The sequence below is a fragment of the Rosa rugosa genome, chromosome 1, assembly GCF_958449725.1.
Source record: "Rosa rugosa chromosome 1, drRosRugo1.1, whole genome shotgun sequence".
Classification (NCBI taxonomy): Eukaryota; Viridiplantae; Streptophyta; class Magnoliopsida; order Rosales; family Rosaceae; genus Rosa; species Rosa rugosa.
This window is the reverse complement of record NC_084820.1, coordinates 1,518,781-1,545,187: the sequence shown is the minus strand read 5'-3', so window position 1 is coordinate 1,545,187 and position 26,407 is coordinate 1,518,781. Positions and strand designations below refer to the sequence as shown.

Here is a 26,407-nt window from a genome sequence, read left to right as displayed (position 1 = left end):
TTTCAATATATGTGAAACTCAATCTTCATAAATTGTCTAAAATTCAACAAAATATGATTTTTTACACTGATCCGCGCTGAAGTATGGTTCTAGTTATATATTTTCTGTGATGAGACTCGCATCTAATGTGATGGTCTATTATTTATGAAAAAGACAGTAAACTTATATACCTCCTTTATGGCTCTATCGTCCGTCCTAAACTAGCCCATACCACTTTCTAACGTGAATTATATGTGCTTGACATGGTAATGCTATTTGCATTAGTTCATGAAATCCTAATGGATGGTGTGTAATTAAATCGATATGTATCTAATTGATTCATTAAGGAGTACCTAACCTAGCATTCATATATTATATACATAGAGATATTGCGTCGATCTTGCATGAGATGTTCATGTTCTTTTTGGTCCTAGCTAACTACCAATATTTATTTTGATGCATGGTATGTTGCTAGCATATATAAAACACTACGTAAATTAAACTCCATGTCCTACTATAAACCTATCCATTGGGTCCAACATTAATTTCTGTATCCATTGTCCAAATCATAACACATTTCTGGCCGGTTCTGATATCCATCAAAAAAATTAACCGCTTGAGCTAGGAGAATAGGCTGTCTATAGCCTGGTTAATTACTTGGGTTTTTTGCTAATAATAATATAATTTCATCCATTTGTTAATTAACTAACTGGATGTCCAATTAGATTATAATCATTATATATATCTCATAATCAAAATGTACTAGAGTAGTTCCCCTATTGAATAATTCGATTATCACGATAGTACGTAATACTGTTTCAATTAGTCAAGAGTTTTGAATTCTTGATCGATATGTAAACACGTAATTAACATGTTAAGTTATCTTGCGATTGATGAAATGTACTAGAATAAAGTCTCTCTATCAAACAACATAGTCAATTTAGTGCATGATATCTATATGCATAGTGTACGTAAATCTTGATCTATCTATTTCTTAATCGATCATGCATTAAATCATATTGGATAATCTGGTTGTAAATCAACATTGGAACCAGACATACCACCACAAAACATGTATCTAGATCAACGAAATGTTCAGCGTTGAAATCAGTGGACAATGGCGGTCCCTGCCAATTTCAAACATTAGCTCAACCCTAAAAACATGTGATGTCTCACTGTCGGCTCAATCTATATGCACATATCCACCTGCATGTAATCAAATCCAACTTGATTAGTTGTCAAGTAACTTACACATTAATTAATATTCATCCCATGACTCTTTAAATCTTATAATTCGTTTCAACAATCATTTGTATTCAACAAATAACAGTCACTTTATGTCGATGATAGACAGTTTCCATTATTCTGATTCTGAAACTTCTGAGAGGGACTAAACAAGAATTAATTCATTCTTTCTGCATTAAATTTGATAATAACTAGTTTAGACAGCACGTACAAATGAGAATAACTAAAGAGGATTAACAAATGGCAGCAGGAGTTGAGAGAATACTTTAAGAGTAATTAGTTTATAATTAACGATCATTTAAGTATATAATATAGTAGCTGGTTAGGTCATTTGACAGCAGCCCCCAATTTGAGCATTTTTCTATGACAGAAAGCACAAACAGAACTTAGCAAGATCGATTATCCATTGGGATTGACTCTTGAGTTAATAATAATCTAACTAATTAACTATACTAATCAAACTAGGACGTACATACATGTAGCTCCAGAACAGTGTCTCTAAAGTGACATCATAATTAGTGAGGTCCAGATTGGCTTTTAACTTCACTGATCGATGAGTGATTAATCATTCAAGAAAACTCTTTGGCTTTGTTCAAAAGGTGTTGAGGTTCTGTTTTGTATTTTCCTACGAGATGAACAACGTGTTTCTGATAAACCCTAAAACCACTCCGTCACAGAAACTAAAAGCAACGGAAGGTTTCTAAACCCTTAAAACCATTTCCTCACCAAAAAGAAAAGGCAACGAAAGGTTTGGCTTAGAAAGTCATCGCAAGCATAAAGTAGGTCTGTGGTTTCGACAAGGTCCCCACCGGGGATGTTTGGCTGACGGCGAAGAAACAGACATGGCTCGTGATACGGCGGTGACCGGGTGGCCAAGCTCCTCGCCACGTCGTATAGGGTGGGGGCTGCCGGATGTGGACGTCCACGTGGAGTGGGCCTAGTGGCCATCACTAGGTTGGGCAGGGCCGGCAGCCAATGGCATGCAAGAGACATGCTGCCATGCCACGTCGGGTCGGCGGTGGTTTGGCGATGTGAAACGGTGACTTTGTGTTTGCCTGTCGCCGTCAAATTAACTGTGGTTGTTGCCTGACACGTGGGCTGTTGCCCGGGCACTCTGTTTTTGAAGGGTTGAAATGGGGCAGAAATTCGTTGATGATAATTATATCACTACTAGTGAATCTATTAGAATCTAATGTCATATTTTTCACTAAAACATCTATTAGAATTTAACCATCATTGTTAAAAAGTACTATAGTACTATGTTGATATCATATATGTTGGTTGCATTGCTCTCATCATGCGACAAAATTATCACTCATTCATGTGTTGAGAAGGTTATTAGCTTACACGTTGTATAAATTCATACGACCAAACAAGATTTTACATCCACTACAAGTAATTACCAAAAAAAAAAATAACAATAATTGAGTTATAATTACAAATCATCAAATTTAAAAACTAGGTATGATCTTATGGTGAAAAACTGAAAATGAGGCAATGCTATTGATTATAGTGATATTTGTAATGGATTACGACTGAAAATCCTCACTAAACAACCTAGATCAAAGAAGGAGAAGTACACCATGTTTTGGAACTTATTTAAATCAATCTATTCCAGAACCTTATTTTCACTACTCCAAAGTGGAATTTCTTTCCACCAGTACTCTAAAGTGAAATTTCTTTCCACTTACTATAGAAATGATGAAGGCCTTGTATATATATATTTTTTTTTTCTTGAAAGGTCCCATCGCTCCCTTACTATTATGCCCTACCATATAACCCATAGGTTATTTTTCACGAGATAGATATAATATGAAGTGCATGCGTCATATCCATTCCTATAGACATTTGAAATGATTAATCACCCAAAGTGGAGTACCTCTGCTTGTAGTACGTAGCCATATGACTAAATAAAGTAGTCATGTATCCATATGCATTCCATTCTTCGACCTCAACCCAAAAGCAAGCTATGTAGCTTCGTTGACTAACCAAAATAATCGGACCGTCTAATCCCACAATCGAAAAGACCTACTTTGTTGCATGAAAATTGAGACACAACATGAAAAGCTAGCTAGCTGTTATATTGTGATTGATGCATCATACATCTGAAAAGATTGAGCAAAGGCTTCCCTAATCTGAGCTTTAGAATTTCTCATATTTTTCCGGAATGAAATTAAATAGATGATGTTTTGGCAAATCATGGTACGTCTTGTTCTAATTTGGTGTGGTGGGATGATCCTCCACCTTTTATAGTATCATATTATAATAGTGATATTAGAGGTCTACCTCAATTTCGTATTAGTTAGTCTGTTATTTGTTTTTTTAGGAGATTTTGGTTTTGGTCCCCTACTTCACTCTTCTTCTTTGATTAATAAAATGGTGCGATAAGGAGGCTTTTTCCTCTCCTATCCACCATCTTTTAGCCAAAAAAGAAAAGAAAAATCAATTGGTAACTTCATTGCTTATTTATATAACAAAATTTGTACCATACATACAATGACATATCCACATAATTTGACAATACGTAAGTTATAACTTATAAGTAGTATTTTCTCTCATCTACTTCCAACGTACACACCGTTGAATTATGTGTGCATATCATACATGCGTGTATAGTAGAACTTCCTTTTATATAAAACAAGACTTGAATTTGAAGATCGATCAAGATTCATGAAAACCCTCATTATAACCCAAAAAGATGGGACTATTGAGAAGCAAAGCAAATGCACTTTTCCCATACTTCCTATATATTAATATATTATTAGGGCTTTTTTCATAAAAAAAAGATCGACAATGCCGGGTCCCCATAATTTTATTTTTGGTCGAATTGGGTCTCCATGATAAATTGATCCCATTAAATTAAGCTCATGTTGGAGAAGTTAACGTGGGCCTACATTTCATATTTGTATTCAACTATTTAAGCAGCTGCTAGCTAGGTACCATTTCTTCATTCACAGAGCTCCCCTACTAAAACTTAAACTGTTGAACAGAAGGTGAGAGAAACCTGCAGAAAAAAGAGATCTTTGTTCCTGACAACATTTACTAATTCCTCCAATAATCCTTAGTTCCTATATATTTGTATTTAGTGCTACTAGCTAGTTTCTCCATTTTCTTTTTGATAGATCATCATAAGCTTTAGTCCAAATGAGTACTACTGCATCTCTAGCAGTCTATCTTCTTCTTCTGTCCCTGCTCCTTTCTCAGGCTCAAGGTATGTATATATATGCACCAGTTATGTATGGTTGCAAGTATCAGATGAATCAGGATCTTGTTTTGGCATCATATACTTGTATTTGAATTCGTTCTGAAATGAGTTTCTGGTTATCTTAAATTGAAGGGATCCGATTGGAGAAAGGATTTTTATCAGTCAAGCAACAGAACAAGAATATACATGTGGGTACTTTTTCTCTTTTCTTTTAGAAGTTCCTTACATTTTCTTCCCCTATGTACATGGATCTAAAACTAATTAATCTAATTGTTCTTGAATATCTCAGGAGGATAGTACTGTTTTAACCCCAAAAAGCGAAAACACTGCAGCTTCTGGTGTACTCGGCAAAGATTGTGGACGTGATGATCGCTGCTTATCATCAGGTACTACTAGCTTGAAGAAAATTAAAGTTCCTAGATCTTCTTCTTCTTCTTCAGCAATATCTCCGTCCGAGAAGTCCTCATCATCACACTCGCACCACTGGTTACCAAGAATTCATGAAGATTACTGTGGACCTAGGAGACACAGATCCAAGCACCATTAGTTAATTAGATTCGATCATATATTCCTTCCTAGCTAGCTAGCTTCATAGTTAGATTAGATGTAGATAGATCCATTTCATTCTTCTCGATCTTTTTTCATTTTGTGATTCTCTAGCTATACTGCATGTTCTTCACGAAAGATCAGTTGGGTTTCATAAGATTGGAACCTCTAGCTTAATTACCATGTATTAATCAATCTAGCTACAGAACAAAATTTGGTCCCATGCCAGCAGAACTAGTCTAACTATTGACTTGTATACTTAATTAGTACTAGTTACTACATTTTTACAAGCCTTATGATTAACTAATATATATGCTAGTGCAACTAACACACACACACACACACACACACTTCTGGAGAAGACTTTGACATAGTATTTAATTAAAAAATAAAGACCCATACCTAAGTGGCTTCATTTCTATTGTTGCAGGAAGCAGTAGAAAACTAATCACTGTGACATCTTCTACTACCACTACCAAGGTTGGTTATTGTTCATCAATAACGAATACTGATTAACTAATTGGATCAGTACGTAATTAGCTAGCTAGCAATTAATTGACTAATTAATTCGATCTATGTATTTACAGAATGAGAAGAATATTGTTGGTAGGAATGTTGGGCATCCGAAATTAGCTGAGTCGTCATCAGCTACTAATTCCGATAAGCACCATGAGGAGGAGAAGGAAGAGGTTGCAGCAACCGGACACCAATACCCGGACCCCATAGACATGACCGAAATGGATTATTCTCCTGCCAGGAGAAAACCTCCGATACACAATTGATCAATATCAATATAAATCAAAACTAAGTACTACTCCTCGATCAGAGTACTGTTAGACCAATAAATAAAGAGGATATATTAATATATAGCTAGCTAGCTAGAATTAGTATTTAAGTACTATTGGACAGCATTACAGAAATGCTGCAGAATTTAGGGTTAGGAACTTAGGAATCTATTAACTTTTGTAATCGTAAAGTATTATTCTAAAATTCTATTAGCGCTTGATTCTCATCGTTATTGCTGCTTTTAAACTATGATTTGGAATTTTGGATCCTTCTACTGGGATTTTTCTTAAGCACTTTAAGAAATAAGAACGATCGGCAACTATATAGATAGAAATGTTGAAGTCCTGGGCGTGGTGTTCACTGATTGAGTAGGTACATCGTATACTATATGCTATGCAGTAAGTTCGATCATGGCATTGGGCTCATGGGGATTCCGCGCCCACCATATTGATTGCAGGGTACATGTGGGCTCACATGTTCTTTATTGGGTCAGTATCTCTAGTGGCCCATAGGAGACGTGAGTGACCGTACCAAACCACCATGCTCGGTAATACATTCATTTATTATTTTTTGGTGTATAACTCTATCTCATGCTTGCATGTTAAATCAAATGACAAGAAACTAATAAATACTCTTAAAGCAATTAGAGGATCATATATATACACCTTTTGTTGTTGGCAGCTGGCATGGTTGGATTCTTGAATAATTAATGAAAATTTATTAAATAAATATTAGTTTGCTACAAAATAATTCCATTAAAGGGGAAAATCTAACTTATGAGCTAATTATATCCATGATAAATCTGAGTGGTGTGCTAATCAAATATTTTTAGAGTTATGATTTAAATAGATTGTCTATTAATGATTATCATAGATTCAATTCATTCAGGATCAATTAGCTGCTATCTAAAGATGATGATCAATTTTATCTCTGTTAATTAATATGACGGCCAGATAAGATATGATTGAGTGACAGAATCTGTGTATATATTTAGGATAATTTATAATCAAATTGTAATTTGGTGGATGATAGGATCATGAGATCATGATTGATAATTTGTTCGATATGCATGGAACTAATTTCCTAATTGACCTCTTGTTTACGTACTTGGTCGTGAACTTGTGATTGTTGCATATATGATTAATTGTTAATATACTCCACTAATAATGCAATATACGTTACCAGAGAATGAAGAAGTTAAGGGTTGTAGGACTATATATAGAGGCCAGATTCTGTACATTTTTGACACCAACAGAAGTTAGAAGCAGTAGCAGATTTACCTAGCAAGATGAAGCTTTTCACTATGCTTATGGCTTTGCTATTTCAGTCCTTTTTGTTGCAAGCTCAGGTGAGCTTACCACCACCTCCCATTCCTAGCCCTGATCCTTCCCTGGGGTTAGTACCACTAGGTGTTCCTTATTATTATAGTTATATCCCACCTCCTCCTCCCGTTGTTCTTCCACCACCACCACAACCGCCACCATCAGGACCACCTCCCATTCCCAGCCCTGATCCTTCCCAGGGGTTAGTACCACCAGGTGTTCCTTATTATTATAGCTATATCCCACCTCCTCCTCCCGTTGTTCTTCCCCCACCGCCACCACCTCCCCTTGTTCTTCCCCCAGCGCCACAACCGCCACCATCAGGTCCTAATCCGGCTGATAGAGCTCTTTGTACTGTGCAATGTAGTGCTGATTGTGCCTCGATCTTTGGTCCATCGATACAACCCAATAAATTTCGGCGCACCCCCAGAACTCCCCCCAGCAATCCCACAACTCCTAGCACACCCACAACTCCTGGCACTCCCACAACTCCCAGTACTCCCTCAGCTCCGGGCACGCCTGCAACTCCGGGCACTCCTACAACTCCTGGTACTCCGGCAGCTCCGGGCACACCTGCAACTCCGGGCACTCCAACTCCTGGTACTCCCGCAGCTCCGAGTACGCCTGCAACTCCGGGCACTCCAAACGCTCCTGGTACTCCCACAGCTCCGAGCACGCCTGCAACTCCGGGCACTCCAAACATTCCCAGTCCTCCCGGTTGGAAACGATTCGAAATACCAAGGGATATTCCTAAGGCAGCTTGTATACCTGTGTGTATTGGAATATGCATGAATATAAGCCCCGCACCCCCACGCATGTTCTAGTCAGGTATGCTATAATTTAGTAAGCCACACTCTGCACAAGTTATGGCTAGAGCGCCATAACTTGTGCGAGTATACTGTTGACCATATTTATGCAATTTCAGTGAATGATTTGTTTAAATATGTTGCAGACCAGAACAATGATGCGGACCAGAAATCATCAGTGTTCGACTTCAACAGTAGTACTGCTACTGATGATGGAATTGGATTTCGATATTCTAATTAACTATCTGTTACATTTAAAATTAGTTTCTTATAGTCTGTTAGCTAGCAAACAATATTGTAAGCATGTAATCGGCTTGATTGCATCATGAATAAATGAATTCTTATTGTCTCGTTAGTACTAAAGTTGGAGTTTAATAAGTAGCAAAAGTACGTATCTCAACTGTTAAATATTATTAATTTTGAATTTAAATCTCAACTGGAATGGTGAAATATTATTAATTTCGAATTTAATTAATTGATCGAGCACCTGGACCATATACTCAGATACTTTGAATTTTAATATGGAAATTAAGACAGTAGCAGGGAAGTGATTACAACTGATTGAACATACGAATTTGTATAGATACTACTCGCTCTACATAATATATTTACAACTCATCCAACAATTTCAACAAAAATGCTACAAATAGCACATGAACTTGGAAGTCTCTTTCTCCAACATCTCAATGGCTAATTTAGTTGCACCATTAGGGTTGGCGAAGCCAGAAATTTTCATGACTTCATCATCATCGATCGTCATCGTCAAGTGGTTCCAATGACCCCCAGCCGAAATCCATCCACATTGATCCCTTGCCTGAAACCCTATCATCACCACCACCATGAGTAAGCTGATAGTAGTTTATGTCCACATTAACATAACTTCATCACGGTTATTAATGCGGCTTGCCAGTGACCGAACCACACCGAAAATCTTCACAACAGTATCCGGCAGGTACTCGTCTGGAGCACGCATGCTTCTAAGAGCCTCCTGTGTGAGCTCAGCGACCTTATGCATCAAGCTATCAACGCCACCGTAGAGCTTGGAACGGTGGACTATATACAACCGGCTTTAGATCGGAAAAGAGTACCGAATCAATTATTTCTGAATACCTAGTGAGATTAAACTCGAACACAACCACCTCACTTGGTCGGAACTCTGACAACAAGTTCCAATTTCTCGTGTATGAGCTGATTTCATCCTTTACTTGAATCTCACTACGATATTGGAACTTGTCGATTTCCTCCACAGTAATCACTGAGTTTAACATAGTGGTTGCGACTATGAAGCAATATCCTAGTCTAATTAGCCTGGCCGGCTAACCACCTATTTATAGGTCCATGCACTCTTTCCTCTTCCATATAGGTAATTCCGTTTCTTTCCTTTTTTGAATCAAGCCCACGGGGCGAAATAATATATTCATCACAAGCCAGAATAGGCCATTACATACCATTCCGCTATCATTTAAGGACATATAGACAGAAAGAATGTAGTGGTAGTACCCACAGTAGTACGTAGAAATAGACCTCATTATACATTTCAGACTGTAGAGATAGCGGAGATCCTCCTTTGATACTACGCCGGAGACGCTAAAATTCTAGGTTCCTAATACAAGGAAACTGATTGTAATTAGACAAAAAAAAAAAATCTAAAAACATAGGTTTGGGCCAAGAGCCTAAACCCTAGCCCAAATTTAGAAGCTAATGGACTAGGATAGAACCCCAACCCAAAAACTAAGCCCAATAGGATAGTCACCAAGGGGAGCACTCCAGGCCCAGCAGCCTGATTCGGGCCCAGTCCACCATCTTCCCGTCTCCCTTGTCATACGTCACCCGCCGGCTGAGTTCGTCCGACCCACGTCGCCATGTTGCCAACCTGCGTCGTCCTGGGGCACGCTGCCATGCTGCCAACCTGCGTCGTCCTGGGGCACGCTGCCATGCTGCCGACCCGCGTCGTCCTGAGCCACGCGCCATGGAACACCACCATCCCCAATCTGGGTCCTCACAACCCCACACCACCATCGATCAAAAATTCAAGGCGGCGTCGACATTCCAAGAAACTCAACGCAGGGACGGAAACCCAACCTGTAACAGCATGACTCCCACCTCCCACCAGCCCAGCCGAACCAAACTGACAAAACCATAGAACACAGCCCCTCTGACAAAGTCCTATGGGCGGTAGAGATCGATCTCCCGTCCGGCAGCAATCCCATGACGGCGGCGAGGCCAAAGGCCACCCAGACGTCGGGGCGCCGCCGGACGAGAACAATTTTGCAGCAAACGAAGAGCGGCCGACTTTAGGGTTTCTAAAAGGAAGAGAAGTTTTTTCTCAATCAAGATTTATTAGTTATTAACTAGAAAAAATACACACTTTTTTTTTTTTATCAAGAAGAAACTTCATTAATAATGAACTGGATACAATGAGTTTTGACATCATCTCATACACAAAAATGACCACTGGACTTCACACTGGAACTCCAACATGACAGACTAACGGAGCCAAACAAACTCCGACTTAACTTGCACTACAATTAAAAGGCAAAGACAATAGGCGCATGCACACAACTTTGTCAACACTAACTCGCCACCCAGAGTCCTCCTGACCTGCCTTTGATCGACCAAGTCTACACTAGTTGTGACTTCGAACCCGACCAAACAGAAATGCTAGACCGTCATACCTGAGACTAAATTAAACCGAAGACCATTGCCACCTTAATGTCAACACCATCAATCCACAAATGCTCCAAATCGCCATCACCTCCGACTCAAGATCATACAGGAACAATCCCACTAGAAGGCCAAGGATGATTGGCTATGCCAGTATGCCACCGCCAGACATTTTCGCCACCGCTGCTGACCTAACTCCAGAATAGGAACGACCTCTAGATCGCTGAATAGAAGATTGTCTATGCCAAAATTGCAGTGCACCCGACCCAACAGCTAAAACTTAAAACAAAACCTAGAAAGTAACTTATTGCTGAAAAACAAACCAAAAGAAACTAAACCCTAATTTAACATGCAATAAAACAAAAATTAAAATTAAAACATTTTGGGACCTGAGCCCAACCACAGACCCAGGCCCAAACTCCATCTAGCCCAAGCAACAAAGCCCGAGCCCAGAACACAAGTGCAGTCGGCCTTCATTCTTCACGCCCAGCCCAAAATCTCGCCTGCACCACCACGCCCACCACTCCGCCATCGACGTCAGGTCTCCACCACCGCCGCTCTGACATCGCCGTCGGACCACCACAGGAGGACACCCTCCAACTCCACGATCCCATCCCTACGCAGCCTGGATCCAGATCGGGGATCCAGACCCGAGAGGAAACCTGGCCAAACACCGCCCCTCTCCATCCCTCCACCCACTCGTGGTAGCACCGCTGGATATGGAAGTCCACCATGAGCGCGCCCAGACGCTCGAGCCTCTTGCCGGATCTGCACAGAAAAGCGACGTCAAAACGCCCAGAGACGCTATCCAAAACTCTCCACCAACCATCCTGCCAAAACCTCAAGCCAACCCCTTCTCTGCAGATCAAAACCCCGGGCAATAAAGCACCCGTCCGACAGCCAGCAAACCTGGACAACGCGGCGAAGCCGGCACTGCCCATAGCCGCCGCCGGACAGGAACGTTTGGAGATGTTGGGTCTCTCTCGCGGCGCTAACAATACACACTTGATAATTCATTTTCTTTCCTTGTTCTGTATGGAAGCTGGAAAGTCTTTCCTCAATTAAACTGAAAGCTGCACTACCCTTTAATTTTTCCACGGTAAGTTGGGTTTGTTAAATAAATAAATATTTTATTTTTCAAAAAAAAATAATATTTATTTATTTATCGAAAATAAGGGGAGATTAGAACGTACTTAATCTCTATCAACACTTAATAGATGAGAAGAATGAGTTAGAGATTAGCAAAGAGGAAGAGATTGACAATTTATTACGAAAATATTAACAGAATTAGAAAACAAGAATTAAAATTGACAGCTTATCCCAAAGTAGGAAATAATTTGACGTGCCATATAAAGTACATCTTTGAAAAGCTCTAAATGCCGCTGATTTATTTTCTTTTTCATTTTCTTTAGTGAAATAGAATACTCTAAAATTTTGAACCAACATATTGATAGTAAAACGATAAGAAATTAATGTTACAACTCATATTGACAATTCATTACAAGACAAAATTAGAAAACGTACAAGAATTAAAATTGACAAATTATCCCAAAGTTGGAAATAAATATTTGACCATTGTTCATATAAAGTACATCCTTTAAAGCTTTTGAGTACTGTTGATTCATTTTCTTTAGCGAAAAACAATACTTCGAATCAACATATCGACAGTAAAACAATAAGACATTAAAGTAAAAATTCACCAGCCGAAAGTTTTTTTTGTTTTTTTAATCGAAATAGGTCAGCAATTTCATTAAGTTCAGCAAGCAGTATAAAAACGAAACACCACTATGGGGTCGACAGAAAGAATCGTTTCTTAGAACTTCCTGAAATCCCTATTCTAAAAGAATAAAAACCTAAAAAGTCCCCAGTACACCCACCTTTTAGAAAATTTACGCACATTTATTTTAACAAAAACCAAGAAACCTCGAAGCAGACATAAAATGGAACCAACTAAGACTTTGGTTTTTACGACCCAAACAAAAATTAAATTAAACTATCCGTAGAAGGTGACAAAGCACGTGGTCCTCTGTAGTAGAAGACTCCACCATCCCTAAATGGCCCCATAGTCCAGCCCAAAAAGACAATTTCTAGCAAGGCCCAATGTGGTGAAACCCTAGCATCCCAATGCTAGGCCCAAACAACCAAACTAGGGCAAACCCTAGAGAAGAATTCAGCCACCACCACATTGCTGCTGCTACAGTCTTAATCCATCGCCTCCCTTGACGTCGGAAATCGACCATGTACGCATCTGTACACAGACGACGCCGCCCCTGCCACCATTAGAAGTAATAGAGGTGCAACCCACCAACAAAGGTAGAGAACCCGTAGTTGGTTCTTTCCCCGAGCAAACCTACCCCGCCCACACCTCCAGCAGCCGCGCTACAATCTTGTCTACACCAGAGCCGTCGCCGTCGCAAACCAGAGGAGACTGCTCTAAAGCGTCTCCATCGCCGCAAATACCAAACCATCTTCGGTCCCCACCCTGAGATAGCCTTCGAACAGAAATCCTCGACCACTGCCATCACGAACCGTGATACAAGTAAGAAGAAAGACAACCCCCTTGAGCAAGCCCGTCACTCGTGGATTAGAGAGACAACCCCCTTCACCGTCGCAGATACAAGACCGCCACCAACCAAGGCTAGCCGCGGTCGAGAAGCCTCTCTTGCAAGAGTCAGAGAGAAAAGCATTTTTTTTTTAATTTAGATTCCCTCTATCCTAACCCGCCAAAAGTTGCTGCAACTCATATCGACTGTTATTTGGTCATTTATGCTAATTTAAGTTTTAGCATCTCTGATATAAATACTTCAACATTAACAGTATAAGCACCAAAATCACAAACTTTTTCCACACTTAAGAATAATACCCAATCAAAACTCTTGGTTTGATTACCGTGGGCTAGCTCTATCTGAATATATGCTAAACTTTTGCTATCCTATTGGCCCAAAATTAACATTTTCTGAATTTTGATTATGTCCAAAATTAACATTTTCTTAAAGCAAGGTTTTTCCATTGCTTGGGAAGAAAGTAAATAGTGCACAACACAAAAACTAGTTCACATACACAATTCACAATTCACAATTGCACCTATTTACCAGACAAAAACATCCCTAGAAAACTTGACTCTCACTCCCATCCATAACATACCCTCCACAACATATTAATAATAATAATAATAAAAATCTTTTACTTTTCACTGCAAGGGGGGTGGATTGGTGAAAATCCCAAAGGTAAAAGATTTATAATTTACAGGGTTTGTGAGACCACCAATTTTTAGTATGCCAATATTTTTCCCTCCCTGGAGTCATCATCAGCATCGTCCTTCATTCGCCACACAGTGACAGAGCCGACGACGACCCACCGCCCAAGTTGGGTCAGCAGAGCCGACGACACAGACGCCGAGACCATTCTCGTCTCGGAGCTCCCAGGGCTAAAACGGCCAATTCCCCCTCTTGGGCTCTTCGCCGAGACCTTAAAGTTTTGGTCTTTCTTGGCCAAGCAGGTAACTTTTTTTCATGATCGTGGTTTTTTTCCGAATTGGGTTTTCCGTTTTCCGGTTCCGGCTTGATGGGTCAATCGGGTTTTCGGGTGGGTTCGGGTCTGGTGATTGGTGGGTGCTGGTCAGATATGAGTTTTGCGGTTGTGGGTTGCGAAAGTTTGAGTCTTTTTGGTGGTTTGTTTGGGTCTGAAAACCCTAGGATTTTTGGGTGTGTGAGTGAAGGGTTTGGTTCTGTGAGGTTTTGAGGGATTTGCATGATGGGAATTGTGAATTGAGTTGGTTCAGTTGGAAGGGTTTTGTTATTTTGGGTGGAGTTTTTGGTTTTTGATTGATTGATTGTTGGCTTGAAGTTTGTTTAATGAGGAAAGTGTCTGATGTTTATGATGACTTAGTGGTAATGGATTGAAATGGGTTATGGGTGCTGTCAATTGGAACTAGCCATGTAGTGCTGATATACATTGTAACTTATGGTTGGTTGCAATTTCGTGGAGCATGAATATAGCTTTAGATCTCATACACAATGTCATAGTGTTCAGTTTTGTGTTGTCTTGCATGTTTGCAGACTTGTGATTGAGTTTAGTTCTGTTAGCACAGAATAATGAGCAGAGTTTGTTTTGAAGTGAAATTATGTTTACAATATTAGTTTAGATTATGGAGAATCGTACAGGAGGAGGAGAAGAAGTACAATGATTTTGATTTCTACTCTTGCCTCTTTGTAGGGATCAGTGTGAGCTGAGAAGAATGGGAAGTAATGGTGCTGAACATATTCCAATGAGTGAGCAGATGGATGGGTGTGAACCCACGATTGAGATAAAAATAAAGACATTGGATTCACAAACCTATACTCTCAAAGTGGATAAAGAGGTACACACTCTTTTGCTAGTTCTGAAATACTTAAATATTTCCAATGAGGACATGCTGGTATTAATTGGTCTGTGAAAGATTTCTAAACATTCTGTTTTCTGAACTGCAGATGCCAGTTCCTGCTTTGAAAGAACAGATTGCCTCTGTTACTGGTGTGCTATCAGAGCAACAGCGGCTGATATGCAGAGGAAAAGTTCTTAAGGATGATCAGCTTCTCTCTGCCTATCGTATCCTATTTTTTGTTGTTGTTTTGATCGGTAAAAGTTGAAGTTTTGGAACCTTGTGGCTCTCTAAGTTACTTAGGATGCTCTTTCCCTTTGTCTTTCCTGATATATAACTGGTCTAATATGTCACCAATCAATTTGGGATATTAACTATTTGTGGCTATAAGTTACTGCATAAGATGGATTTAATATCATTTTATCTAGTCAAGCTCATATGCCCCTTTCCACTTTTAAATAAGTTTCACCCACCCGATTTTGATGTGAAGCATTTGAAATGATTTTCTTAACACGATTTAGATGTTGAGGATGGCCACACCTTACATTTGGTTGTCAGACAACCTATTCCACCGTCATCCGAGGGCCTACCAAATCATTCAGGTTGATTTACTTCATATCATGATATTCCTTAAATGTTTTCTTTAGACAAAATATTATTGACCGCATCTTCTATGGATATTGTGTTATAAGCTTTGGACATGTTAGCAAAGCTGGTTTCTCTTTTAGATCTCTTGGTTCAATTATTAAATATTTAAATCTCACAGCTGTTATTTGCATGCGTTCACTGTTTGTAGCAACTGATCCTGCTTCAAGTACAAGCCGTGGTCGATCGAGTGTCTTCATTGAAAGTTTCAGTGTGCCTGTTCAGGGGGATGGAGTTCCACCAGATTTTAGTCGGGTAAGTGCTTAACTAAATGATTCATGTTTCCACATGTCGAATTATGTCTTATTATGATGGTTTTCTTATCTCTGCTTGTGAGCAGTTCCTCTCTGCTGTTCTTGGCTCTGTAGGAATCCCAAACATTGCAAGTGGCAGTGAAGGCGTTGATGTCACGGTAAACTTTAAATTTAAAATTCAGAAGCTAATCCCTATATGACTCAAAGTATGTCTGTAAATGTACACTTGACTTATTTGGGTCTGGTGGGTGCCATAGTAAAAGTATTAGCCATGACTTCTTTGCATTGTTTGATGTTAAAAGAAAAAGAGAAATTCCAATGGCCTTTTGACAATTGATAAATATTGTGTATATGCATGGATCAACATTCATATATCACTTTTTGTTGAATTTTATGTACTTCTCTGTGCTTGCATATTAAATTTGGTATGTGGATGGTTGATATGCTGCAGGATCCTGGGACACAGAGGCCAGAAAGGACATCAGGTTTGAGCGGTTTGTTTGATTTATCCCAACTTCTATCTGAGCAAGCTACCACAAGGGCTCAATCTGATGGATCAAATGGCACTTTTGGTCACTCACCACCATTTTCTTTGGGGAATCTGCCACCTCTGGCAAGTTTGAAATTCCAACTTTCTTAGTATATGAATCAGTTTGAAAGAAAATAATTGACTTTTTCTGCTTTATTGGTGGTCCTTTTAGGTGATTCCTGATTCGTTGAATACTTTATCTCGATATCTGAGTCATATAAGGCGCGACTTTCTGGCCATTGGTGAGTTGTCTCCATACAAGTTCTGATGATAATTTATGTTTGTTTTACCTAGGCTTCTGGTTTTCTAAAATTGCTTTCACTCATTCAGTAACAGCCAGAGATGGAGGACGCAGTCAAGAAGCTATTCATAGGAATGACGAAAGTTCCAATTCCTCGTCAGGTCCCGGAATAAGACGAGAGGGGATCCCCTCACCTGCATCATTGGCAGAAGTCATCCGTACTGCTCGACTATTACTCATTGAACAAGCTGGAGAATCTCTACTTGTGCGTTCTCAAGTGTAATTGTAAATTTCCCATATATTGTCGCAAGTATATTATTTGGTCTTTTAAATTCGATAATGTGCTGGTAGCTTGATTTTATTTGTTGTCCTCATAAGTGATTTATTATATTGTATTAGAGTAGAAGAGATAAGTGGACACCTCCATCCACCATCCCATAGTAGTCACAAGCTTACAACTCTTTGATTTTATTATGTCAAACAAAAAGACATAGTGATTTTTCATGTTATATCTTGGCAGCGACTTGCAAGCCAGTTGGAGAATCAAGCGAATGTGACGGATCCCTCAGCACGGATGAGAACCCAAGCCAGTGCATTGACAACTGGAGCTTTGTATCATAATTTAGGTGCCTGTTTACTTGAACTTGGCCGTACTATGATGACATTGCAAATGGGCCAAACACCGGTATTTTCTGAATCCAAATTTTCTTGCTAATTCATCTAAGTCCTTTTGAGTTTTAGCTGATCTATGTAAGTTTTTTGGCTCATCTCTCATACAGTCTGACGCAGTGGTTAATGCTGGACCTGCAGTTTTCATATCCCCGACTGGTCCTAACCCTATAATGGTTCAGGTAATTTTCTACAATTAAACCAGAGATTCAAATCTCTCTTCTGAAGTTCTTTTATCTGTACTGATTGGAACTGAATGATATTTGGTCAGCCTCTTCCTTTTCAATCAGGAATGAGTTTAGGTGCCATCCCCATGGGAGCTCTGCAGCCTGGTTCTGGTCTACTTAATGGACTTGGTTCTGGTTTTCATCCAAGGCGTATTGATATACAGATACGAAGAGGTACCTTTTATATATTCCACGTTCTGTTTAGTTCTTGTTTGATGTAAAATATATGCCACTGTTTAAGTATTATTTACTTTAACCATTAGGTTCACCAACGACCACCGCCAATGTCAATCGAGAGGAGCATCGCGATCTTCAGCAACCTTCACAAAGAAACTCAGCACCAAGTTCAGGTGTTGAAAATCCTGCCAATCAAACACCACCAAGTGTCTCAGATGGTTCAGCTTTCACTGGAGATTCGGGTGTGAGGGTAGTGCCAGTCAGGACCGTAGTTGCCAGTCGCCTACCATCTGAGTCTGCTGGTAGTTCGATCGGGTTATACTATCCATTTCTCGGAAGGCTTCAACATGTAGCTTCTGGAAATGTGAACGGTGAGCGAGGATCTCAAGCATCTGGTGATCATCATCCTGCCGGCCTTCACACTGATCGGCAGTCTTCTGAAAACATTACAGATCCTGCAAGAGACGGTAACATATCCATTTTTTTCTGGCTCCCTCAATGAATGTACCCTGCAATATACTAGTTGAAGTTAATCATATCATGAGTACATAAAATGCAAATATGGTAGGCTAAATTGCTTCCCCGGGATTGATAACGGTGAAGAGCAGGCCCTGGGGTTCTTTGGTTGGGTACCTAGTTTATAATCTTGTTATTTGCAACAAAATGGGAAAATGGTGAAGGGAGACCAATAGGCAAAGAGATTTGAATAGTGAGTAAAAATATGTTGTACTAGTCAAGGAAGAGGAGCTGTGGTAACTTGCCACATAGGCCGCACAATCATGTTTCCAAATTTAACTCCATTAGTCTAGAAGTAAAATTATGATGTGCATGCGTCATTGCTTTTATCTTATTTTTTGTACTATTAGATGCTCAGAAAAGAAAGAACAGGTTTCATCTTGTTCATAAGTTTCAAGGATCACCATGTCTTGAAATTGTTACTGTAATGTTGCAAATGGCACGTAAAAGAAAGGGTTGATTTAATATACAATCATGTTTTAGAACCCTGTAAGATCAAGGTCTTACTCACTCGACTTCTAAGTTGTTAGCTCATACAGGAACCGGATTTTAGTTTGTTTATCTCTTCTACTTTAGTTAACCAAGATGGTGAAGTAGCTATATGAGTTGAATACTTATTACTGGCTGTGTCCTACAGGATCAACTCCCAATATAAGGCAACCAGATCCCCCCACTGGACGAAGTGTTAGTATCAGCTTTTTATCGTCTGGTGGGACCCAAAATGATCAAGAATCTGAGAGGCAGGTCCCAAGCGGTATTTTAAATTTACTTAGGGCTCTCTTTCCTGGTGGTGAAATTCACGTAGAAGATGGCAGTGTACAAGGAATGAATTCTAGTTCTGTATCAGATCAGGCAAGGACTTCTAATGGTGTCGCTGTTGCTCCCGAAGCTGAACCAAGGGTTAGCGAAGAAGGAATTTTTTTGTCTAATTTACTTCATCAAGTAATGCCATTGATATCTCAAGCAGCAACTAGAGAGCCAGGTCTTGTACCTGCAGAAGCGGAAAACTCTTCTGAGCACACAATGGCCCAAGACTCTTCCACCGTGGTATGCATGTTACACCATCTATCATTTCCTGGCCTTCTATGCCTCATGTATCGCTTTGGGTTTCTAATTCAATTAACATTTTTCCCATCATGGCCAAAGAAAGAATAACATTGTATATCTTGTTTTTAAGGCTAAAATGAAATGTTATTTAATTAATAGGAGAACATGAAGTCATCATGTATTTATTTTGCAGGTGGAAAACTCCAATGTTGGGACATCGCGTCGGCATAGTCAGAGTGATTGCGATGAGCCTCCTAGTTCAAAACGTCAAAAGGTGCTGTTGATGAAAATCTTATCCATTTTTTGTTGTTTATTCTCTCTCGCTGTTTTACTGATTTGTCTAAGGTTGCCATACGCCATAGTCTTTGTGTCTTAACTCAAATAAAAGCCTCTCACATTTTAAAAGTTGATAGTGGAAGCATGCAGCATACAATTGATGATTAGAACTAAGTCATGGCTTCTTAAAATTCGGAGTGAAGGCCATTGGCATAAACTTAAACATGTCACTTAGTGAACTTGAGTTCAAGTACTACAGTTAAGAGTGAAGGTCATCCTTTGTGGGAACAATATTTTTACGCTGCAGAATTTCCTAATATTGATAATATTCTTGAAGTTTAAGAGTTTCTCTTGGTTTTTCTGAACTGACAGTATGGCTTTTAAAATGCAGAAGGAGTAGGTTACCTGGTATAAGCAGCTATCCATGGGCGTGAAACGTGATCAGTTGTCAATGTCTTGAGTTATAATCAATCCTGTGCTTCTGCCGCCGGCAAATGGTGGCAGTACTCATTGTGTCAATATCGGTCTTTATTTTTATCTCAAGCGAGACTGTAAAACTTCTTTTGAGTTATGGATTTGCTCTGGGGACATGATTTTGAAGATATATAAATATGAGAGAGTTATTTGACTTGAAAATTATGAGTATGAATTTCATCTTTGGTAATTCATGTGCAGTTTTGAAGTATCTTGTATATCTGCTATACTAGATCAGCAGGTTGAAATGTGAACCATACCTGGCTGATTAAGTCTACAGAAAATCCGAGTTGGCTCCATGGTTTTGTATATTAATATAACCTGAGCCCTTAGATGTTGTTATTGTCAGAATTTGCTTGAAACATGAAGATTAATGCTGCAGTTCTTTTGTTATATATGAATGCAGGATGAGACAAAGTATATTACCTTCATTCCAAATAATCTAATTCGATAACTGATATACTCCATGAAAAAAAAAAAAAACATTCAATCTTTCATGCGTTTCACCAAAAATGAAAAATTCTGTCAGCTCTTGATTGAACACTGAATTAGGGGCCTTCGAATGTATTTTCGGGATTTTCACCATTAAAAGGGAAATTCTTGTACGCACTGACAGTGATCCAACACTTATTAAGTGATTTGATATTTATAGTCAATCTTTCTTCATTAATAACAAAAAAATGCACTTGATGTTAATGAGCCGTCTATTCAAGTGCAAGTCGGCGCTCTGAATCCGATCCATGTATCAACATTCATTTCGGTTTCTAATAAGTGGCCCAAAAGTACCATCTATTCTGGCCCAAAAGAGAAAACCCGCCCAAGCCCACCCAAACCGACCCGAATTCGCGCCCTTATAAACCTGTAGGGGACGCAAAAACGCAGCTGGTACATCTTTAGGGTTTAGAGCTTTTTCTGCCGCCGCGCCTCCGCCGAAACTCACCGATCCCGAGCAATCAATCATGGCCGAACAGGTTCGCTCTCTCTCTACTCCTTGGTTTCGATTTGCTCCAACTGTTAGGGTTTAGTACTCACTAACAGTGTGATTTGGTTTCAGACCGAGAAAGCTTTTCTGAAGCAGCCCAAAGTGTTCTTGAGGTAAATTTCTCAGCTTGATCAAGATTCGGTTGTATTCAATTTGATTGTGATTTGTGTTCTTATGGAATTTTTGTGGCAATTTTAGCTCGAAGAAAACAGGCAAGGGTAAGAGACCTGGAAAGGGAGGCAACCGATACTGGAAGAGCGTTGGGCTGGGCTTCAAGACTCCCAGGGATGCCATTGAAGGTATTACACTCTCAATTTTGTTTATATATGTTGTGAAATGAAAGTAGTGTGAGTATGAACATGATGGTTTATTTGTGCCATTTGATCAATCTGTCTCGATTTTGGCGTCAGTGTTTGGATTGAATGATCAGTTCTTAAATGTGTACATTCTGTTTGATGTCATGAAGTTTTGGTCTTTGTTATTGGATGGGTTGAATTCTCATAGAATTGCCGAAAGGGTCTTTTAGTATTTGTTTCGCATGTCGATCTTTCTGATATTAGTCTTGATGAGAGAGCCCTTGTTATATAAAATGTTGTGGTGCGATGTATAGGCAGCCTCACATGGAATTTGTTGAACTTTTATGCAGTCAGATTCTAATTTACACTAAATGCATAAAACCTTTTACCTTCTTTTTTTTTTCTCAGAATTTGTGTAAATCTTTTCTGATAATATATGTTAGTTTTCTCAAAAAAGAAGAAGAAGATAATGTATGTTAGTTATATCAGTAATTTTGGTTAGAAAATTTAGGCCAACTTGGGCAAATCTGGGGTGTATAATTTCTGTTGAGTCGAGTAATTGGATGATGAAATCTTTGTTTGCCTCAATTTTCAATGTTTTTGTTCTATCCTATAATATTGGGAGCATTTAGCAGTTGATTTGTCGTTTTTGCTGATATGAATTCAATATTTGTGGTTCTAACAGGGACTTACATTGATAAGAAATGCCCATTCACTGGAAATGTGTCTATCAGGGGTCGTATCTTAGCTGGTACTTGCCACAGTGCTAAGATGAATAAAACCATTATTGTTCGACGGAATTACCTGCATTATATCAAAAAATACCAAAGGTATGGTATTGAGGTTCATTTCTTTCTTAATTTCTACAAGTTTTGTTTTCTTTGTGTTAAACAAAAGCATGCTCTTTTATGTAATACTGAAATGTTCTCTTTTGTATGTTGGTTAAGATATGAGAAGAGGCACTCTAACATTGCTGCACACGTGTCTCCATGCTTCCGTGTGAAAGAAGGGGACCATGTTATCATCGGGCAGTGCAGGTCAAATCTCTAATTCACTACTTCTCTTGATAAATATAATCTGATACGTGTGCATGGCTCATCTTTTGTTTCTTTGTCTATGTTCAGGCCATTGTCCAAGACTAAGAGGTTCAATGTGCTGAAGGTGATTCCTGCTGGATCGTCTGCTGGTGGCAAAAAGGCTTTCACTGGAATTTAAGTCTGATTCTCATGGTAGGGGTGATGTTGTAGATGGTTTAGGGTGAACTGATTATAGACTTGAGAAGACTATTAATTGTGCTGCCCTCTTTTTCCTCTTAAAACTTTTGATGTATTCTTTAGATTTTGGAGTTTTGAAGATCCTCTGTTATCAAACTAGCAATGTTATCTATTTATCTAAGATCTTATAATTTGCTTCATCTGTAGGTTTGACCTTTGATCTAAAATGACTGTTTTCTGCTTGAAATTGCTTCTGTTATCTCAACTCTCTTTGCATTATCAGTTCTTATGTATAGTCAATTTATTTTTTTGGCAATCGTGCTGTGATGAAATGGAACTCGAAGGAGTCAAACCAACCTGTTTATGATTCTTCATTGGAGGGAAAGCTTTGCTGTAGTGTAATCAAACAGAAAACAAAAAACAACTCTTAAAATGATGGATTCTTGAAAACTAGTGTTTAAAGCTTGATACAGACAAACTTTGGGAATGACTGACAAATCTCATCTACAAAAGAGAAATATTACCGAACTTTCGGAATGACTAACAAATCGCAGCTACAAAAGAGAAACATAACCAAGCTCCATCAATGCGACATCCAGATTCCTTCCAGCAAAAAGCTAGCCGTATGTGTCAAACCATGGTGTTAGCAGGTGATTCTATAGCAAATCGGCAAACAGGACACTGGTGGTTGATCACCAACCACTTAACAAGGCAAGCTCCATGAAAAAGGTGCAAGCAAGGCAATTGACTAGCATTAGTTTCAACCTCATAAAGTGCAAGCAAGGCAATCGACTAGCATGTGAATGACCTACCTAGTCCAAAATTCTTGTGTCAGTGAGACCTCAACCAAGCAAGCTCTTCTCAAAATCCAGATTACTCCTGCAAATTTGTATTAAAACCATGGAACATATTCAGATGGTATAACAAACCGGCAAAGGGGACAATTATCACTTCTTTGAGGGATGGTATAACAAAGAGAATACTATTATCCGGCAACCGAAGTGGAATGGTAGAGGGTAACATCACTGAACTTTGATTTTGCCGGATAATAGTAGAGGGTAACATCTCTGAACTTTGATTTTGACGGTGCCATACTCGCGGAATTTTGTAATGGAGGACGAGGAATTTTGAGAAGAGTTCTCTAATGGGCAGGGCAATGTATTCTCTTGTGGTGGTGGTGATAGCAGCAGGCAGCAGGCACCAGGCACCAGATGGTTCCTTATATAGGCCAATTAGTTCAGATACCTTCCCGTAAAGGTTTCATATACCTATTAGCAATACCTATTAACAGGTTTCCTATATCTGTTAGTATAAGAATTTTTTGTGTATTGGCATTCCCTATACAAAACAATGGGTCTTAGGCCTAGGTTAGAACTGTGTGAGTATTTGAAGCAAAGACTATAGCGATTGAATCACAAGATGAAGATCAAGACCCCAACTGATCCTAGATGATTCTCTGAAAAGGTAATTCATTCATTGCATCTCATATAACATGGTTGTTTCTTGTGTGATTGCATGAAGGGATATTCATCCCGAAGTAGTCTAAAAGGTATTTGTGCGTGATTAATGTTAGTTTGCCATTATGGACGAGTTTCAATTGAATCAATCATATGTCTGATTTGTAGGATTGCATTTTATTTGATTATTAGTTATGCATAGCATTTTATTTAGGGATGAAAATCAGTTTTTATTACCTAGATATTCTTTAGGAATATTTCTTTCCTAATAGAAATCAATTAGGTCTAGAGTTTTAAATTCCCTTGATGTCTTGGGAGGTGCATACAAATAGGAGAAAAGTATTTTCTTTCTTCGACTCTTCTAAATATTATATTGTGCATCCATTGTTAGTTGAGAGAGTTTCTTCATTCATAGAAAAACTCATGATCTTCATTGAGAATTATTAGTTCACTTGTTCCATGTTGAAGTGAATTCATAAGTCAATCAAACACCTTCATATCATTCATATCATCTGCACGTTCGAGAACCCCACGAGGTCAGTTGGGAGGAAGTGGCGTGCCTAGTTTGTGTGTCAAAGTTAGAGAGACGAGTGGAAGCAGTTCTGAAGGTAGAGAAAAACAAGGTGGTGTTCGTGCAACAGTCTAGAGGAGACTAGTGGGAAATAGCCGAGGTTAGAGCTATTTGTGTTGGTTGTAAGTTCATATTTGTAGTGAGTGGCTTCACACTTGGCCTTCAGCAGTTAAGGCCCGCAGTTGTTTACCTCAATTCGAGGGTTTTATTGCGTCAGCAAACTTCTTCTGTTTGTGTTCTTTATTTTCATTGTGCTTGTTTAATGTGTTGGTCTCTTCACGATTAAATTTGAGAACGCAAAATCTGGGTCGCAGGGATTGATAGGCATCTGCAATCCCCATGTTTGGTAATTTTATTCAAGTTAAAATTGAGCATAATTTTCATCTAAGCCTATTCACCCCCTCTAGGCTTAAACGATATCTATCCTAGTACTTTCAGGAACAACATTTCTTATTCATGTACAGAATCACATTAATCCTAATCTAATGAGATATGAACTAGGAATCCCTCAATGAACTAGGAATACTAATTGAAATATCATTGCCAAGTAACAAGTTGCTGCTTCCAACTTAAGGATTGATAAGTCCACAGAATCTTACAAAGGTGATTCCAAATGTATAGAACCTAAACTGCTATATGAGCCCAGCAAGAGTGAATATAACAAAACAAAACAAAAGCTACAATCCCATGGCCAGAAACAAAGACAGTAGAGCCAACTGTAACAAAAACATGAAAAGTTTGTCTACAAAAACTTACTACCCAATTTTCTATCTCCCAACTGAAATCCCGGAATAAGTGAATATCTCCCAATTGTCTATCTATCAAAAGTTCAAAACTAAAATGTCTTTGTAACTTACTCCCACAATTTTCTGTGGAACTCAATATCTCATACAGAATCAAATCAATGAATATATAGGCACCACTAAACAGAAAATGCACTCTCATAGTCTCATACACAATCTTACGCACAACCTCAATTATTCTTGCCACAATCTTGCGCACAAACTTTTTGTCTAATGGAGGAAAATGGGTGTTAATAACGTCCACAATCATACGCACTGAAAAAGATTGCATAACACTAGCAGCATCCTGGTTACATAACTCGAAACGACGGACCGTAATGAGCTTTACTGATTGGGGCTTGCACCAAATATTCAGAACTTCTTGACTCATTGTAAAAACAATAAAACATGTATGGTTTCCTTACAGAATAAAATCGGATCGTAAGCGCATCATCACTAGGTATAATCTCGGCCGAACTAATGACAGAGCAGCCACGGTAGACAAGAGAGCCACTTACGCTATTATTCCAGTCCAGACTGCATCTGCCATAAGGGTAGATGGTGTCCGCTGACGTTCTCACATACATAATTGAAGAGTGATCCAAGTCATGTTTTGCCAAGCTACTGCTTTGGTTTAGCCATATATAGTTATATACTGTATATATACTGAAGCAACTAGGACTGCAACTTTGACATGGATCTCAATCTCTGCTAAGAAATCTCTTCTATTTTTTTTGTTTTTTTTTGAGAGTTTTCTGTTGTCTTCTGAAAATGCGTTATAGTTTGCTTCCAGCTAGGACATGAATCACCAGCTCACAACTGATTTTTATTCTTTATTTTTTATGAATCACCAATAGTTCCTTCTTCAAATACTTGTTACATGTGGAACTTTTGAAAACTTGTTTCTTAGCAGAGATTGAGATCCAATCTAGATTATGTTCGGATGACCCTCCACTACTGTACATGTAATCCATCCTCCATATGAGCATGTAATAGGATGGAATAAAGGGTTGAGTAAACAATATGAGCGTTTTGTAAGAAACACTAAGACTCCTATTACATGTTGTAATAGGGTGATTAAAGTGTTGAAAATACTAAACCCTTTACTCCCAGCAATTGTTTCACATTAAACTAACC

The 26,407-nt window shown here is 38.9% G+C and overlaps 4 protein-coding genes across 5 annotated transcripts; all 4 read left to right on the top strand.

The window, feature by feature from the left end:
* The first annotated feature begins 4,166 nt into the window (after nucleotides 1-4,166).
* On the top strand, nucleotides 4,167-5,987 carry LOC133709295 (uncharacterized). Its single transcript, XM_062134996.1, has 5 exons — nucleotides 4,167-4,435; nucleotides 4,562-4,617; nucleotides 4,719-4,815; nucleotides 5,406-5,455; nucleotides 5,563-5,987. Exons 1-5 carry the CDS (start codon nucleotides 4,369-4,371, stop codon nucleotides 5,755-5,757), a joined length of 465 nt encoding a protein of 154 aa, XP_061990980.1. The 5' UTR covers nucleotides 4,167-4,368; the 3' UTR covers nucleotides 5,758-5,987.
* Nucleotides 5,988-7,049: 1,062 nt separating this feature from the next.
* Nucleotides 7,050-8,130, top strand: LOC133726870 (proline-rich receptor-like protein kinase PERK2). Its single transcript, XM_062154510.1, has 2 exons — nucleotides 7,050-7,845; nucleotides 8,036-8,130. The coding sequence occupies exons 1-2, from the start codon at nucleotides 7,050-7,052 to the stop codon at nucleotides 8,128-8,130; spliced, it is 891 nt and encodes a 296-aa protein (XP_062010494.1).
* A 5,689-nt stretch (nucleotides 8,131-13,819) lies between these two features.
* LOC133709288 (ubiquitin-like domain-containing protein CIP73) lies at nucleotides 13,820-20,158 on the top strand. 2 transcript variants are annotated; one of them, XM_062134980.1, is made up of 16 exons: nucleotides 13,820-14,052; nucleotides 14,769-14,913; nucleotides 15,023-15,140; nucleotides 15,435-15,515; nucleotides 15,710-15,813; nucleotides 15,899-15,970; nucleotides 16,264-16,425; nucleotides 16,514-16,583; nucleotides 16,678-16,847; nucleotides 17,103-17,267; nucleotides 17,362-17,433; nucleotides 17,523-17,652; nucleotides 17,742-18,122; nucleotides 18,809-19,218; nucleotides 19,412-19,492; nucleotides 19,886-20,158. In XM_062134980.1, exons 2-16 carry the CDS (start codon nucleotides 14,791-14,793, stop codon nucleotides 19,892-19,894), a joined length of 2,148 nt encoding a protein of 715 aa, XP_061990964.1. In that variant the 5' UTR covers nucleotides 13,820-14,052; nucleotides 14,769-14,790; the 3' UTR covers nucleotides 19,895-20,158. The 2 variants fall into 2 exon arrangements, with proteins under 2 accessions (XP_061990964.1, XP_061990955.1); XM_062134971.1 differs by having other exon boundaries at nucleotides 16,672-16,847.
* Nucleotides 20,159-20,820: 662 nt separating this feature from the next.
* On the top strand, nucleotides 20,821-22,660 carry LOC133726929 (small ribosomal subunit protein uS17-like). Its single transcript, XM_062154569.1, has 6 exons — nucleotides 20,821-20,939; nucleotides 21,023-21,063; nucleotides 21,149-21,249; nucleotides 21,932-22,076; nucleotides 22,194-22,283; nucleotides 22,371-22,660. The coding sequence occupies exons 1-6, from the start codon at nucleotides 20,928-20,930 to the stop codon at nucleotides 22,459-22,461; spliced, it is 480 nt and encodes a 159-aa protein (XP_062010553.1). The 5' UTR covers nucleotides 20,821-20,927; the 3' UTR covers nucleotides 22,462-22,660.
* The last annotated feature ends 3,747 nt before the right edge of the window (nucleotides 22,661-26,407 follow it).